At 37.8% G+C, this 19,522-nt stretch overlaps 1 protein-coding gene across 1 annotated transcript in view; it reads right to left on the reverse strand.

The window, feature by feature from the left end:
• Nucleotides 1–1,004: 1,004 nt before the first annotated feature.
• The window catches only part of LOC124622695, a gene marked incomplete at its 5' end in the record, with an annotated part of 712,404 nt that continues 693,886 nt past the window's right edge, over nt 1,005–19,522 (reverse strand). The window contains one exon of the mRNA XM_047148485.1: nt 1,005–4,380. Coding sequence (XP_047004441.1) covers nt 4,268–4,380 — 113 coding nt within the window. The remainder of the gene's footprint in view (nt 4,381–19,522) is intronic.

A 19,522-nucleotide genomic window follows, 5' to 3' on the forward strand; every position in this document is an offset into this window, starting at 1 on the left:
GTAGTCAACCTGAAACAATCTGAACATCTGTAATGGCACTATGCTATTCTATGGCAGAGTATGCGTGTCCTGTTTGGTATAATTCAACTCATGCCAGACAAGTGGATGTAGCTCTCAATAAAACCTCCAGAATTATAACAGGTTGCTTGAAATCCACTCCAGTTGAATAGCACCACCACCTGTTTGAAGAGAGATAGTTGCAAACAAGGAAAGAATGGCAGTGGAACAGGAAATTACTCATCCTCTGTATGGGCATGAACCACATCCGCAATGATTGAAGTCAACAAAGGGTTTGCTTAGGACATCAAAGTAACTTAGAACCAATGCTTAAAAAGCTAGGTTAGAACTATGGAGGGCTACAACCTACCTTCCCTATGGTTGGAAAAGAGAAGCTTTACCTCCAGGCCATGACAGCGAATTGACAACTTGGAAGTCTCTGAATAGACTGAGATCTGGAGTGGAAGTTAACCTGGCAAAATAGGGATACACTGATCCAAATGATATTCGGTGTGACTCTGGAGAAGAACAGACAGTATGGCACATGCTTCAGTCTTGATTGTGTCCAATCTCCTGGACAGATGACGAGCTTCAATGAGCATGACAACCTTCAATGAGTAACAGAAAATGCACTGGAAGTGGCCAAGTTTTGGTCAACAGCAATTTAATCATAACTGTATAAAATGTATGTACATGTACCTGTATGTTTCTGACACGAGAATAATAATAATAATAATAATAATCACTGCACTTTTGGTTGTGCTGAAACCCACGCAACAACGAGCAATAGCCACTGTGTGCTGCATGTTTCAAATAACGAAGTTCCCACACCACACCCTGTATTATGTGGCATCAGCTGGATAGCATAAAAGTATTTATTTATTTTAGCAGAATTGTAGAGGAAGGGATCAGTTTCAAATATCTATACACATACCATTGAACACATTATCTGTCCTTCAAAATAAGAAAATTGTTACTTTTTGGAAGGTCAGTTAAAAGAAATAAACTTGTGGAAAATTTTTGTGTTTTAATGAAAAAATATTCTCTCCATTTCATTTTTCTATCAATAACACATGGAAATTACAGTAACTGTCAGCAGTGGCTATCTGAGACTTGTTTATTAACAATTTTAATGTCTCTCATGCATAAAATTCTGGAGAACAAGAGTATCAGTGATTAGTCAGCTTTAACTGCTCATAAATCATTTCACAAACAGAAAGTCTAGTCTATAAAAAATATATATGTATATCTATATTTACATATACATGCACACATACAGAGGAAATTTAAAAACAGTAAGAGAAAATCTATGTATTCCTCATTTCATATATGGTTATGGAATTATTAACAAATTTATTTTACTTCTATTTATATATGAACAAGTTAATATAAAATTTAAATACAGTAATATGCACAGTACATTAATTTATACAACACTTAAACAAACATAGTAGTTAGTTACAAAAAGTATCTTCGGTACCATAGGCCGAAAGGAATCTGACCATGTTACTGTGGTCTTTGTGAGCTCGCACGATTTGCACTGTTTTTTCAATACTGTAGTATGTGCTGCAGGATTATCTAATGCCATTCCACCCAGTTACTCTCATTTTTATTTCACACATTTCTTAAAAGCTTTGGGCATATAAATGTATAAATATATAATGGAAGTTATTGTACAATAATTAAGTATGCTGTACATTTTGAGCAGATTGAAGAGTATAAACAGGTAAATAAAAGGAAATCTTAACCAAGAAAACACTAACTTGTTAACTACATGAGAGAAGCAGTTTCAGGGCTTAAGAAAATTACCAAGTATGCATATTTAAAAAGTCAAAACTGTACTGGAGTTGAGTTTTTTGAAGCAGTTCTTCCTACAAGTAGGAGAACATTTGTTCTTTGGGCTCAAACAGTACATATGCAATATTTTCATCAAAGACATTTATGAATTTCATCAAATTTCTGAGCACAGTTGAAGTATTATGTTCATTGAGCAATCTTCTTCTATAATAAGGCTGTTTTAGACCTATGTAATGGTTCTAAAATATACATTTATATATTTCATAATCATGCTATCAGTTTAATGCAAATTGGAAACCTTCATCAACTTTTCCATCAATAATGTATGTAGGAAAATTATGAATGTGACAGAAATTATTCATTATGGTTATAACTTATGAATATGAAAAAGTAATAATTATATTGAATCTTTCAATTTCTTCTGCCAATTTTAATTGCTATCCAGGCATACCCTGCATGTTAAATGCCCCATTCATAGGTTTCACAAAGCCTTATGTATAAACATTACTTACCAGAGACTGGCAGGCGCATATACTAAAAAGTTTGGCAAGATATTCAAATGTCCTGAATTGTCTTTACTTATAAGCACACAATACACATTATATATTTCAAAACTGTCATCAGACTTTCACTCTTGTTGATAATGCTTATTTTTCCATATAAATGAAAGTCTGAATTTAAAACTATGTAACAAACAATTGAAATAGAGCTCTCAGATACTATTTCAAATTCATCCAAAATTTAGTTTTGTAATTTGAAAGGTTCCCACAAATACTGCATTTGTTTCAACTTTTATTCCACACTTTCTGTTCACATTCTTTTACCTCTGAATAAGTCAGGTTACCATAGAAAATGGTTAACAACTGTTGCAAATAGTGTACCACAAAAATTTCTATTTCTAAATAATGTTATAGGATATCTTGTATTTGGATGCTTAACATTAGACCACAAACAAGACAATGCTAAAAATTTCAATACTTGCAGTTTAATCCTCTAGAATGACATGAATGTCAATCTGGTACGTGGTAACAAAGAAAAAAAATTTGTTGCAGGCTTTTTTTAACAAAAATAGAATACTCTTCTTGTTTCAAGTAGCACAATTAATTTAAGGAGAGAAGATATTCAGCTAACTGACTGAAACCTTACCCGAGGAGCAAAATACTGAAGTCTGCTACACTTTCCTTTCTTGATACAAACTTTTGCAAACATGCTCTTGGCTTTGAATTTTACTTTAAAAGAAATAATATTTGGAACCAAAGTTTGATGTAAGTCACAACAAAAATAGCAAGAACCTTTGAAAGTACATAACTTGTTTTTGGTGTGAAAGATGCTGTCAGACACTGGTTGGTTTGTTACAGTTTTAACATGAAACAGTTCAGACCAATGTGAGAGGCCTAGGTAATGAAAATCAGTGTTTTTGACAAGTCATTACTATGATGCACTCTTAAACAACTCTTGAATAGCAAGAATATATGATCTGCAGAAATCAGTTAATTGCACCTGCCACTCTGGTAGTTCAATAAATGTAGGTCTTTTTAACGTCTAACCTTCAGTAGTTTCTGGTTCTTACAGTTTCCGAATAAACTGGCCATTAACTGCAAAGACAACATTATTGAATATTGCTACGACTGCTAAGTAATAATTGCAATTGTCATTAACTTAGAATTCTATCATAGTCAGTAAATTTTATGACAGCAAATATAAATGAAAAGTATTTCTAAAAAGTGCATTTTTATCATATACAACTAATGTACCATAACAGCCTGTTGTGAGAACTTCATCATGTGCTCAGATCTATAGTACATGAAATTTTCAGAACTCTCAGTTTTTATATCCCTACATGAAAACCCCGTTTAACACTCTAAATCAACCCTGTTTAACACTCTAAACCATATACAGACATAATTCTGGAACTGTCACTGGCCGACTAGGCTACCTGCTGGAGGCATACAGATGCATGGCTGTTGCCTATACTTATCATTAATGAAAATCATTGGCACTTTATTTTGGGATTTGTTAATAGGCAACGAAATCAAAGAAAGTAATGTTTTATGCAGCAAATTGCACAACACAAATGAAAATATCAGGTCTATATAACAAAAACAAATGCATTAAGGAAATATATAGCTGTACTTTTGTGTAAGGAGAAGAAATTCAATATCCTCCAGATTTATACAGTAGTAAAACACTAACTCACTTGCTTGCTTTATGTTTCTTTGGCCTCACATATACATTTTTAAGTGTGGCACCTATTATTCACACTTTAAAAGCACTTGTTAAATATTCATGGAATGTCCACTGTATTTCCTTGTGATTAAATTATGAATAATGTCCCAGTATATTTCACAACACGACACAAAAGGCCACCACTAAAGGATGAATATGTATCAGACAAGTTGTTTGTGGGGCCAGTTTAAGGAAGACATAAAAAGATAGTCTATATCTGTTGAAAGTATGGAATGTTAATCATCCACTAAGAGAAATAATTCTCTCGCTGTTGAAATAGCGGAAGAGGCTGGACTGGAGACAAGTCATCTTCATCAAAACTTGACTCAGTTTTTAATGGCAGGGTAGCAAGAGCTTTTACTGTAAACAACAAAATATATATTAGAACAGATAAATAAAATACACAATTTAGTAGCATATGACACAGATAATGATTTTCTTTGTATTTCAGACATTTAGTGTACTCCCAGTTTATTGGTCTATTTGTTACACCAAAGTGTTGGTTTTGATGAGGAGTTCTATATTTTTTAACCATAACATAATTAACACAATATGAAAGAAGAGTAAAAGATTATATCTCATGTTTCACTTGTGACCTATGTAAAAAAAAAAACGAGCCATCTGTTTCTTTCTGCATTAGGGCCTTCTAGGAACTACATACCAATTTCAGTTCTTCATGATTTGAATTAATTGTTTTGTGGTCATATCAAATGAAACACTTAGTTCTTGGATGTTTCAGTTAAAATAAACTGACATGTCGTAACATACAAGTACTCCTTTTGTGATGAGCAGATTTCTGCATGGTGGCATTTGGGATATTGATCAGACGAAGAGCAATATTGAAGTGTACACAATGAATTCTGAGCAATAAGAGTTCTTTATCAGGAAGGTAAAAAGAAAAGGAATGAGGAGGAAAAATGAGGAAGATAAAAAGCATTACCCTGGAGTCCTCCACCCCTCCCAATCCAAAGGGAGGCAGGTTAATATCTCTATGTCCCTGCAGCTGTTATTTCTCTTTATACAGATTACTGGGGTGGCACTTTCAGGTCCTTGATAAGGAGGAATGGGTGCAAATGAACAATGTATGCAGCAAGTAGGACATTGTGCAGTTGATGATATGGGTGTAACTGTATGTTTCGCTCCTCAGGTCATCTGGATTCTCCATCCGACAATTCAAACTTTATAAATGTAAATTTTCTCCATCATGTACCTGCATTTCTCAGTCCAATTCATCAAAATTGTCTATGGAGATTTCTCACAATACTTCAATTAATATCCATTAAACTGTTTAGAATGCACTTAAGTACTGCAATTTACACCAGCATCTCCTCTAAAAACACTTACATTCATAATTTACTGTTTTCCTTCCATTTTCCTTTCTCAAGCTACTTCCTTTTTCCTTTTGTGTTTTTAATTGTGTTTATCTGTTTCTCATTTTTTTCTACGGTAATCTTCTCCTTCTCTTTTTGTGCCCCTTATTGTTCACATAAAGACTGAGAAATCCATCCTTGTGTTTGGCAGCTTTCCACTTCTCTGCTCCTTGTCTTCCTAATTTGCAAGGTTAATTTAGTGTCCACAGACCTAAGTTACTAAATACTGACCCTTCCTACACACTATTCATTGTTCAGAAGACTTCTGCCACATTTACTAAATTTATCAATTAGAGATATGTTTCATCCTGCTTTTCACACACACACACACACACACACACACACACACACACACACACACACACTTAACTTTTCCATCACTTAAATTACTGAATCAAAATGCACAGAGAAGAAAAAAATATAATGGTAGAATTCATAAGTGAACTGATACCAAAGCAATTTCTCTGTGTCAAGGTCTAATGTGCCGACATTATCACCTCTATCTATTTACAATGACAGTTTTTATTGACTGGAGAAAAGATGGGTTGCACTGTTCTTCTCTTAATCCAAAAAATATGCAAGTGAGGAAGTGAAACAAACTAATGAATTTAATGGGAAACTTGCAATGAATATCAAAGACTAACTATTTAAAAGCTGCAGTGCACCTGTCTGTTAGTTAAATTGTTTTTGTTTTGACACCCTTGTGTTCACACTTTTTCCCACAAATGTACACAGGTTGGTGATTTATAAATGTGTGTGGATTTTCTCTCTGTCTGATGAAGGACTTAGTATAATAGCTAACAATATCAAGCAGTCTTTTTTGATGGGCATCTCTGGTATGTAGTGAGTAGTAATCTATCCTTTTCATATTGCTCTCGTGCACTTTGATGTGCCATGCTGCCAAGGTATCTGAGAAGATTCTGAAAAAGAAAGTACAAAACATAGTAGGAAGAGGAAGGAGAGAAACAGTATGGGTTTAGACCAGGAAGGTCGACAGTGGATCTAGATTTTAGTGTATGGCAGCTCCAAGAGAATTTAGTAAATGTGGTCCTGGATGTCGAGAAGGTGTATGATAGTGTGAAAAGGAGCAAGATCTGGGAAACGGTTCAGAAAAGGGAAACTGGAAGACAGAGTATGAGAATAATAAAGGAAATGTAGCAAGGAAGTGCGAGTTGTCTAAAAATAAGTGGAGAGAAGACAGGCTTGTTTAAACAGAAAAATTAACTGAAGCAAAGTGAGTTTACTGCCCCCTCAATTTTTCATCACCATTATAGATTAAACAACAGTGGTGGCAGCATGATCAAGAGATGATAATATGAAAGCAAAGTGGAACATTAAAAGTACCTGGGGAGTATAACAGAAGACAGTGGCAGCAATTATCAGGAGATAAACATAAGGTGGAAGCAAGCTCATGATTTCGTACAGAGCCTGGAGCACAGATGTATCACCAAAAAATAAGTAAATCTTATACGTAGTATATTATTCTTGCATCAGAAACTTGGGTAATGAAGGAAAAGTGGGTGAGTAGGTTACAGGCTTGTGAGATGAAATTTCAATGAGGCATAATAGGCCTTACTAGAACAGATAGAGTAACAAATGAGAGAGCGAGAGAAATAGTGAATGAAAGGATCATGCAAGAGGCCATACAAAAGATAAGATTAAGACAATATAGACACATTAAAAGAATTGGCGTTGGCAGGATACTGCGACAGGACTGTGGAATGGCAACAGCAGGCAAGAGACTTAGGGAAAGATCAAGAAATAGATGAGTCACTGGAGTGAAGCAATGAATGGTGAAGAGGGGAGACGACTGAGACAGAGTGGAGAGAGAAAGATGGAGGGAAAATAGGAAATGATGGAGAGGATTATGTTTTTAGCAGACCCAGCCAGAGGCTGGAAAATGTGCAAGAAGAAGAAGAAGAAGAAGAAGAAGAAGAAGATGATGATGATTATGATGGTGCTGATGACCACTAACATTAAAGTACTTTAAAGTTACTTACATCTTATGCTACAGTAGTACAAAAATAAGATTTAAATACCAGGTTTAAATTAGTCATATTGATCATAACAACAATTATACTGTTCACAAAAGCTGTTCAAACTTATGCCTACCAACCTCAATGTGCACATAACTTCAGCATACCACAGTCTGTTGTACACTTTCAAATATCTGCCATGTTTCAAATGATGTGACAGGTATCTTTAATTCTACCAAATAAGTCTATCTATGGGCACATGTTCCAAAAGCTCAAGTGAAACATTTGCAGGAACAGATAGCTAATGTATCCAATGAACTAATGAGTTAGGAGATATGGCCCAATGAGATGATTGTTTAAAATGCCAGACAAGACATTTACAGAAAACTGCACTTGGAAATAGAATATGATCAAGGTGTTAGGATTTTTTAAATCATGGAGCAAAGTTGACCTACCTCAAACTATGGACCCATCTTGGACGATACAGAAGAAAATGCTTCTGGTGTTGCAGTCGACATACACTACTCTATGATGCTTTCACTGTATGTGTAACAACACATGTGCTTGTAATGGAATTCTCTGAAAAATGTACTAGCATTTCATCATTAAACTTGGATGTGCATGATGCCTCCCAGGTCCTTCACTTCTTGGTTGTAACAAAACAATTTCCTGTCAATCAACAGATGCAAACAGCCACCATGATGGATGACTTCTGTTAGAAAATCATTCCCAGTATTGACTTTCAGCAGTAAGGGCATTGCCTTGGACTTCCCTACATGCAAGATGAATGAAGACAGGTTCCACAAAATGTACCAATACAGTGCCATTCTGGGACACTGTAGTGTTGACTGCTATGAAGTTTCTGTAATGTGCCCAGCAAACAGACAGGGTATCCTGTGGTCAAAACTTCAAACCCAAACCAAGAAGCAGAGATTGCTTACAAGCAAGCAATAAAGATAAAAAGTCAGTGATAGGGGTATAGGAACTACACAGGGTGAGAAAAAGATGCGGTAAGGCTACACAGAACCAAAAATTCAGCTAAACAGTCACTCTGTCACAAAAGCAGTTTGAAGTGTCAGATCTGAGAACCAAAACCACTTTTTGGAGGGAATGAAGAATCGGTTCAACTGTTCTTACACTGTCTCCCAGCACTAGAGGCAAACAATATGGAAGACTGTGCTTAGTATGGAGAGCCAGAAAGAAGGGGGGGGGGGCATTCTGTCAGGATATCTACTGCCTCCACAATGTGGAGGTGGCTCATTACATCTACGATGAAACTATGAATTAATCTGACATGACTGGTGTGGAGTTGACATACGATGGTAGAGGCTACCTAGGGGGAAAAAGAGAAGGAATGCCTTGCAGCCATGGCATTGTTTATAGTGTGGAGTTTGTTAGAGGGGGCATAGTCCACCAGATGCTGATCCATCTCTGAGTGAGTAGGGACACTGTCAGAAACTGCAAATCTGTACCCAGGATCATCAAAATGAATATTGGATGAGTAATCATTCCTCTAGCTGAACTGTCAGGCAGATTGTCCTCTGTGACACTCACATGACTTCAGACACTGTATGGTATCATTTCTAAATACAGGCTTTTTCTGTTGAGGGTTTGTAAGTTCAGTTGTAATCTACATGTATTTCTCTGATAGAGATGCAGATGTCTTCTCAGCACATAAAAAAGTACAATTTACATTAAATGTTTTATTTTATAGGCTAGGTAAGAATTAAGGGAGTGGCAACTTTATTAGTGTTTTTTTGTGCCAGTGGAACTGAACACTATTGAAAAATAGATGATCCAAATACACGGCTTGAGTATCACCTGGCTGCTACCGATGAAAACTTGAGAGAGAGAGAAGAGAATCAGAGACAGTTTAATTATGTGGCATCAGCAACTAAAAATGTGTAATGTTCTTTGATTTAGAGGTATAAAATATTTTGTTCATTATTCAGATTGCAGCCTGCTATTTTGAAAAAAAAAATATTTGCAGAGAAATGAGCACAGGATTTTTGGGTTTGCTGTGACAGTGGATGTAATTAATCTAGAGTTGAGAATCTCATTCTACTTATGTCAGGTCAACTACAACCTTCTTTACCAGACAACAGCATAGCTTCTTGTTATTTTTCATGTAAGTAAATAAAAAATTGGATTCAAGAGATCTGACTAGAAATATAACCTATGTTGTGGCAGTAGCAGCACAATATTTTTAAGAAGTTGTAGTAAACAGTGTGCTAGCTGGGTGATTTCTATTAAAATAGATATCACATACTTTTCTGTATATCTGTGGAAGAAGTTCCCTCTTAGTGCATAACACCAAAGGTAACATCACATTTAAAATTGAATGTACTTTATGAAATCTGTGGAAAGCAGATTCGCTTCTCTTTTGAGCCACCACATAGATACTATGTGGAAAGAGAGATAGTTCATATGAAACACACATCAGGAAAGATCGCAGCTTCACTAATTATTTCCGGTTGGTATTAATACTTTCTACCAGCAAACTCATTTTATCTTGGATACAGGTCTATTGGTGATTTGCTACCTGGCAACTGAATTGCTGATTTCACTACAGTTTATTAAAAACAGAACTTTGTTTGCTTCATGGATGCAGCCTGATTCACACAATTATTCTGGACAATTACTCATATTAGTAATTTCATTTGGCTCAGTGGCCTGGTGTAAGGCTTTCAACTGAACGAACTTTGGCAACTTGCACATCCTTAACCTATTCCAGTAATCCTACCAAGGAAAGGGGATCTACAGTTTATCGTGGAACCCGAACCACGTGATCTTTCTAGTGACTCCTCACATCACTGAGAGGTGAAGGCTATGTTAAAATGCAGACCACAATCTGATACTGCAATCTTTTGGTTTCCAGGCATGTGTTTCACTGCTAGACCACCAGACCTGATGTATACAGTTACTTCTGAGCTCACTTGTCTTTCTCTGTGTTTTATGGCTACTACATCTGTAGAGTTACTACTCATGTACTAGACTTACAGCATAGAGAAAGACAAATGAGCAGCCGATGAGACTAATGTCAAAGAGAGGATCATGAATAGCAGATATTACAGGGTGACAAGAAAAACGTTGATCAATAGCCTAGAGACTACTCACTGAGTCACTACAAATTAAAATACAGTTGAGGAAGGTCTGTTTAATAAGATACAGGGTTCTGTTAATGGTTATCAGTTCTGCCATATAAACACTACATATTTAACCCAAAAAATTTCTTCCTGGCCAGTGGAAGATGTAAAAGCATATCCATCAATATAAACGGTGGTAGTACCTTGATACTCCGGAAAAACTGAAAGAACAAATGCATAAAGGACAGGGGGTGACTGAAACTTTAGGTCCCTGAAATAATATCTGGTCTGAGTAGTAATATCTGGTCTGAGTACTAACCCAAACCTTTCCACACTAAACACTATCTGCACATCTTGAGCCATGATTATCAATCACAAAGAAATTTGGTGCTGAAGGCTCTGGTCCATTGAGCTCTAACACTTTCAGACAAGGAGAGTTTTGTTGAAGAATTGCAACATCTATGAATAATGTTCTGAAGGAATGGGTACTCTGACTGCCAAATTGAGCTGGTATTGCAGTCAAACTCAAGAACATGTGAGAAAGAGGTTGAAACTGAGATGGAGGTACAGAACCCAAGAATCACTCAGCCATCTTATGCTACCCCATACCCAGGAAGGTCAGTGGACTCCTAATGAAACAGAGTAGGCTGCATATTTTGCTCCTGTAATGTTAAAGACAGTCGAGGTCTCCAAAAGTCAGGTATGTACTGCATTCCATGCAAATGTGGCATGTCCAAGGGCTGTTCAAAATGTATCTGACTTTTATTTATAAAATCAATCTTTAATCAGATAAAATAATTTGACACCAGTCGCCTGCAAAGTAGTATCCTACAGATTCTACACACCTCTCCCAATGCTGCTGCCACTGCTGGAAGCATCACTGGAAAGCCCAATATGGTAATGTGTGCAGCTGCTCTGTCAAATTCTGAATAATGTTTCCCCTGTTTTCAAATCTGGTCCCTTTCAGAGTCTTTTTCAGGTTAGAGAAAAGCCATATGGAAGCTGACAAACCACAGATATATTGTGCTTGGCCAAAAACTCTGAATTAAGTGTGAATAATGAACGGGTTGTTATTGCTGTGAAGATGACAATTGCCTACTGCTGTTTGCATCTCACTGTTTCACAAAGGCAACAAAGAAAATCTTGGTAATACTACTTCTTAACGTTAATAACTTCTGGGCTGCACTCATGATGTATCGTGCCACTGGAATAAAAAGAAGGTCAGCATGATTTTCACATTGCTGCAGATCTGCCTCACTTTTTTGGGTCTCGGGAATAATGGATGCTTGCAATGTGACGACTGGAACTTTGTTTCTGGGTCGTACCCATAAACCTAGGACTCATCATCAGTGATCACTGTGTTAAGAAAGTTGGGATTACTGTCCACAGTATCCAGCATGTCTTGCATGACCTCCAATTGAGGTTGCTTCTCCTCAGCTGTAACTATCTTTGGCACAAATTTTGCCAAGATCCTCTTAACGTCCAAATGTTCTGTTAAAATGGAATGAATAGGTTCAATACTAATTTTAAACCCTGTCTGCAAGTTCTTTGAACACAATTCATATATCCTGCATCACCAGGGTCCTTACATGGTCAATAGCAACCTCATTTGCGAATGTTGAGGGCCTACCTCAACACACTTCACTCTTCACTAACGAGTGGCCATTTTTGAAGTGGTTCGACAACTCCTACTCCTTTCTCAGAGATACTCATTGCTTCATCTCCAAACACTTGTTGAATCTTGTGGATTGTTTCAACTTGAGAATCTTATGCAATATTGCTGATCCACTTTTTCTGTCATTTTGCTCACAACACAAAATACAACTACCACTTACACTTGTTTATTTGTCAATGGCTAACCAGTGACTGGTTGTTTCCACAGTCGTGAAAAGAATCAGGCATGCACACTATGTATGTCTACAAACATAGAGTGTGTGCATCCCAGTGTGATTGTCAGTTGAACAATAAAAAACAAGGCTGGATATTTTTTTAATAGCCCTCATATTACATGTGGGCAGACTATTAGAACTCAAGGAGAGATGCAAGGAACATTAGCAACACACCTGACTAAAACAACCATGAAAATCAGCTGTTGCCAAGCACTGTCTCAAATATAATCATGAACTGAAATACGATGAGACCAGTATCATTGTTCAAATACTGAGTTTCTGGGACAACATAATTAAGAGTCTGCCGAAATAAAGGCGTTGGAAGAGCTGATAAACAGGGATGAACATTTCAATTCAAACAAGGCTTGAGGTACAGCATTCAATTTATTAAGAACTCATCAATCATACATCAACCATATCTGGGAACACCGAGAGAACATGTGTCTCATGGGAAATCAGTCTGGGCTCTGAAAAACAAAATATTATTGAGGAACACAGGGATCCAAACTCAACTATAAATGGCAGTGCGAGACTAACAATAGTTCACAGTCTGCTTGAAGTGAAGGTGACAAGTACATCTGAAGAAGACAGCTGAGTCAGTCACTGGTGTATTGTGCGTAAAGTGGAAACAATTTGGCTGAACATCTGGAAGTACACCATTAATCAACCACATCAAGTAACCTGAGACATCAAATGTTAAGAGCTATCACCATGGACATAATGCAACCTAGTACTCATAAGAAATTCCTTATTTATACTGGCAGTACCGTAATAGAAAGAGTTGGAACTGCATGTGTAAGAGTGTGTAGCCAAATATTTTCCTTCTGCCATAATCTTGGTGAATATTACAGCGACTTTGAGGCTGAAATTCAGGACACTGTATCAACTTTTCATGTTAAAAGGTGATTAAATATTTTTGGCATTGTTAGCCACCACAAGCAGAAGACATACTTTATTGGTGTCTGATGATTTTCACTATTTGAATTGGATAAACTAACAGTAAATTCTTCACCTTTGGCACAATAGCAAACAAGGTGTCAAATTTACCAAAGTAAAAAAATGTTTGCCAAATCCTGATTTTTCCTCTGTGTGAGATCCCACATATCAGGTAGAACTAACTCAAAATTCTAGGTTCTAACACATTTGCATCTACATACATACTCCACAAGCATGGTGGAGGGTACCTTGTATCACTACTAGTCATTTCCTTTGCTGTTCCACTAGCAAATATAGCATGGGCAAAATGAGTGTCTTTATGACTGCATACAAGCCCTAATTTCTCTTGTCTTGTCTTTGTGGCCCTTACATGTAATATACATTGATATACATTGGTGGCTGAAGAATTATTCTGCAGTCAGCTTCAAATGCTAGTTCTCCAAAATTTCTCTATAGTGATTTGGGAAAAGCACATTGTCTTCCCTCAAGGGATTCTCACTGAGTTCCTCAGGCATCTCCATAACTCTTGCTTGTTGTTTGAACTTATCAGTAACACATCAGCAGACCTACTGAATGTAAGGAGTTTAAGAGTTACAAATAGAGACATGGGTTACTTCCTAGTTTGGGCACGGGTGAGGGCAAGAATATCTAATGCAGTGAACAGAACCTGTCCCAAGACAAATAAATATAACATGTCAGCTTTAGAATCAGAGCAAGCAAGGGAATGATATCAGGAGAGAATAATTCATGCCCTTGAAAACGATGGAGAATATAACATTGAAGATCATTGGGGAAAGATGAAAAAGACAGTGCACACAGCAACAAGTGAGATACTTGGGAACAGCATAAGGAAAACAATAACCTTTTGGTTCAATAACAAATGTGAAACAGTAATAAATGAAAAAAATAAAGCATAAAGAAGGACATTACCACAACATTGTACCAGGAAGATAATGGAAAAATATAAAGAAAAAAGGAGAATTGAAAAAGGGACTAATCAAAGGAAAAAGAGGGAGTAGATCAAGGCAAATACTGAAGGAATGGAGTTTCTGAGGCAATGAAATTTTATAGGCAGGTTTATTCACCTGGCACTAAAATTTACACCTGCCTATAGAAGGTACAGAAACTTTTCAAAGGCAGAACAAATTTAATAAAAGATGAGAATGGTGAAATCATAATAAGTGAAGAGAAGGAGATATGTGAGAGGTGGCATCGCCATGCGGGGTAGCCGCACAGTCTAAGGCACCTTCTCACGGTCCGTGCAGCTGCCCCCATCAGAGGTTTGAGTCCACCCTCGAGCATGGGTGTGTGTGTGTGTTATCCGTAATGTAAGTTAGTTTAAGTTAGATTAAGTAGTGTGTAGGCTTAGGCACCAATGACCTAAGTAGTTTTGTCTCCCGCCCCCCCTCCTCCCCCCCCAAAAGTGGCATCACTACTTTGATAATCTCTTTAATCCAAGACCAGAAATACAGGAGAAAGAGAATCCAGGTAACAGAGTGGACCCACCTAATTTAGAAGAGGTGAGAACTGCAATGAGGAAATTAAAGAACAATAAGGTGGCAGGAATGTATGGCATTCTGGAAGAACTTTTCAGGCAAGGATGCTCTGAATTGGAAATGAACATCCTGAAACTGTTAATCTATTATGGGAAGAAGAGGAAATGCCTCAAACATGGAAAGAGGGAACTATATGCCCTGTATATAAGAAAGGAGACCAGATGGAATGCGGTAACTGTAAAGGGATCACACTGATTAATCTGGGATATAACATCCTCTCTAACATGCTGTACAACCAACTCCTTCCAATAACACAGAGGGAAACTAGCCCATACCAATGTGGATTTATCCACGGAAGTCCACTATCGACCAGAGATTTTTAAAAAGCATATGGTAGTATACACAGAGAGAAACTCTACCAAGCTCTAGGTGAACTGGGTATTCCAAAAAGCTGAAAAGGGTAGTAAGGATGACAATGAGAGAAACCCTACATTGCATAAAAACTGGAGGAATGTTGTCCAATACTTTGGAAATTAAAGACTGAGTATGGCAAGGTGATGCACTAGCATGCCTTCTATTCAGCACCACTTGGGAGCAGGTGATGATAGAAGCGAATAACTTGAATAGGGGAACAATTTTTCATAAATTTGTGCAGATACTGAGGCACTTAAAGTAGTAAAGGAGTTTTGCTATTTGGGGAGCAAAATAACTGATGATGGTCGAAGTAGAGAGGATATAAAATGTAGGCTGGCAATGGCAAGGAAAGCGTTTCTGAAGAAGAGAAATTTGTTAACATCCAGTATTGATTTAAGTGTCAGGAAGTCGTTTCTGAAAGTATTTGTATGGAGTGTAGCCATGTATGGAAGTGAAACATGGACGATAAATAGTTTGGACAAGAAGAGAATAGAAGCTTTCGAAATGTGGTGCTACAGAAGAATGCTGAAAATTAGATGGGTAGATCACATAACTAATGAGGAAGTATTGAATAGGATTGGGGAGAAGAGAAGTTTGTGGCACAATTTGACCAGAAGAAGGGATCGGTTGGTAGGACATGTTCTGAGGCATCAAGGGATCACCAATTTAGTATTGGAGTACAGCGTGGAGGGTAAAAATCGTAGAGGGAGACCAAGAGATGAATACACTAAGCAGATTCAGAAGGATGTAGGTTGCAGTAAGTACTGGGAGATGAAAAAGTTTGCACAGGATAGAGTAGCATGGAGAGCTGCATCAAACCAGTCTCAGGACTGAAGACCACAACAACAACAACTGGCCTATATGGATGACATCAACATAGTAGCAACAACTCTCATGGCAATGGAAGAGACATTCACTGCACTTGAACAGGCCAGCAAATATAGGACTAAATATCAATGAATAGAAAACTAAATACTAGCTGCTGGGAAAGCACACAGGGAGAACATGTCAGCCAAAATAATTATGGGTAGTTATACCTTTGAAAGTGTCAAACATTTTAAGTATCTTGGTTTGATTGTAAGCAGTCTAAATAATATCTCACATGAAATACAGCAGAGACTAGTTGCAGCCAATAAAGCTTATTTCACCTTAACAAAGCCAAGGCTCCTGACTAGGACCACAAAGCTAACCATTTATAAAAAACTGATCAGACCAGTGCTTACTCTTCTAAAACCTGGGCTCTGACAGCAAAGGATGGTGACTTGCTGGACACATTCAAGAGAAGGATACTCAGGAGAATCACTGGTCCCATGTTCCTATAGGGAAAGATGGAGGAGGAGATACAGCCAGGAGTTGTACGCCATCTATGAAGACCAGGCTGTTAGAAGAATTGTGAAGTCATCTAGGCTGAGGTGGGCTTGACATGTGGCATGGATGAATGAGACAGAAATATCAAAAGAGATTTTACGGGGAAAGCCAGGGGACAGAGAGAATGTGGTCGACTGAAAACTAGATGGGAGGACAGAGTTATAGATCTTCAGAAGATGGGCAACGGGAACTGGAAAATGGTAGCAAGGGACTGGGATAGATGGAAGAAGATAGTTGAAGAGGTCAAGACACAATATGAGTTGTAGAGCCACAGAAGAAGAAGAAGAAGAAGGTATACAGAAGTGACCTGTGCTTTTTTCTAATTGCTTGGGACTTCATGCTGAGTGAGAGATTCACAATAAATGCTAGCTAAGTACGGGGCCAATGCTGCAGAGTACTCTCTGTAAAACCGAGTTGTGACTCCATCCAGACCTGATCTTATTTACCTCCAATTCTTTTCAGCTGCTTCTCTATGCCATGAATGCCTACTACTACAGGTATGTCATCCATACTGTGTGACTGTCAAATAATAGTGTGTTTGCAGGAACCTCCTGCGTTAATGATTTCTTAAACGCAAAATTTAAAACTTCAGCTGTTCTTTTGCTGTCTTCTACTGCCACACCAAACTTGTCAGCAAGAGACTGGATACTCTGCACCATTAGTCCCTTACTTAGCTTGCATTTATCATGAATATCTCACTCAGCACAAAGTGCCAAGCAACTAGAAAGAAGCATAGGTCACTTCTGTATACCTTCTTCTTCTTCTTCTTCTTCTTCTTCTTTTGTGGCTCTACAACTCATGAAAAGTCCTGGCCTCTTCAACTATCTCCTTCCATTTATTTGCACATCAATCTTTTTATAGATGCACAAAATTATACTACTTTTCGTCTGTTGTTAAGTGCTCATTCTTTTTTGAAACAAGAATGCAACAGTCGCTGCTTCCTCAGCCATTTCCAAATATTGTTATTAGACTATGGTGGATGTTTTCCATCCCTATCCTCTTACTCAGTGCGCACTTCTCTAGAGCGTGATTTACAATATGTCTAAACTTTGCCCATAATTCCTCTATGTCCATCATATTGTAACTAAAACACACCCATTCATTGTCTAAGTAGACTGCTAACAAGTGCTTATCTGCTCTCCCTGGCAAAAACTCTCTCCTAGCCTTCTTGACAGATTTATTAACTTAAGTAACTATTGCCACTATGATGACATCATGATCACTAATCCCTGTCTGTACTGTCACTGTTGATAAGATCAGGCCTGTTTGTAGCTACAAGATCTAAAATATTTCCAGTTCATGTGGGCTGTCAAACTAGCTGCTCAAAACAGTTTTCAGAAAAAAGTCTTCAAAACTACTTTACAAGACTGTCTCTCTCTGCACCACCTGCAATAAATCCATTGATGCCCTAGTCTATATTTGGTAGGTTAAAGCTATCTTCAACTATTACTGCATTATCTGTGTATTTCTGCACTTCCAAACATAGACTTCCTTTGAATGATTATGGATCTGTCAAGGCAGAATCGGGTGGCTGATAAAAAAAATCTAATAACTATCTTGATTTCCCCTATGCTTACTACTCACACTCAGATAACTTCACTATTAAATTCAATTTTGACCTCGATAGACACAACATTTTTGTTCAATGCAATGGACACTCACCCTCCTATTGTGTCTAATCTGTCTTTTTGATATATGTTCCATGCCTCACTAAATATTTCAGAGCTTTCAACATTGGCTCCAAGAAAATCTGAGCACGACAACTTTCCTGGAGGACTGTAAATTCAGGAAATTTCTTACAAATAATTCCACAACTTTTGGTGAAAATGTTGACAGTAAAAGTGTTTTTATTTTGTACATAGTTTGATTTCATTCTGTGCCTATCAACTGGTCAGCATTCATCGGAAGAGCTGAAACTACTGCCTAGCATAAAAATCACTCAAGTGTATTTCACAAGTATTCTGCTACCCAATCAGCTGCTTCCTTTCTGTAGTGCACACCTGACTTATCAAGGGGAGTCCTACAGTTCTCCACCACATAATGCAGGTCCAGAAGTCTGCATCCAGGACTGTCATAGAATTGACAGAGATTTGTCTGAAAACATCCATTCAGATCCAAACCAATGGACCCCAGTAACCTCTGGGTATGATACTGGAAATTGCGAGCTCTGCTTCTATCCCACATGTGAGGCCAGCAGTCTTCACTGCTTCTGCCAGTTGCTTATACAAACTAAGGATGGCCTCAGCATCCAAGCAACAGAAGTCACTGGTGTTGATATGAGTCACAGCTTGCAGATGACAGCACCCTTCACACTTGATAGCTGTAGGCAGGGCTTCTTTATATCTCAGATGAGGTGCCCTGGTAGACATACTGAATGCACATTGGATTTCTTTCCAGCTCTGGAATGTTTTTCCCCTAAGGGTCTCTGTGATGCGCCTAAACACTGAAGCTCCAAATAACTAGCAACACCCCGTCCCCCACTTCCAGGCCCACCTCTTATGACTTCCTGGACCCTGTTGAAGGACCTGAATGGGCGATGCCAGATGGCCATCTTCCACATTGATTCTGTACCTCAAGTGCATAAATGCATTACAACCCACCAATTACTGTGCAATGAGGGCAAGTATACTGCAGGGTGCCTCAACAGCAGAATTTGTGGGTGAAACAAGCAACACCTGAAGTGCCCTGTGCGGCATGCCAGATTCTCCACCACTGCTACAACATGAGGCTGCAGACTGAAGATGGTTTACCATGAACAAAACAGTCTCCAGTTGTTCACGTACTGTGGCCAGCTCCTCCAGTATCTGTACACAGCATGTGTGTGTCCTATTCATCCTAGTACTACTAACTTAAGAGTTAACTATAAAAGCACACATAAAAAACTAAATATGTAACTTGCTCCTCTCCTGGTGTGTCACCAACAGACGCTCGTGCCTTACTGAGCTGTGTAATTGACTGTTTAAAAGA

Source organism: Schistocerca americana, chromosome 7 (assembly GCF_021461395.2).
Source record: "Schistocerca americana isolate TAMUIC-IGC-003095 chromosome 7, iqSchAmer2.1, whole genome shotgun sequence".
In the NCBI taxonomy this organism is placed as follows: domain Eukaryota; kingdom Metazoa; phylum Arthropoda; class Insecta; order Orthoptera; family Acrididae; genus Schistocerca; species Schistocerca americana.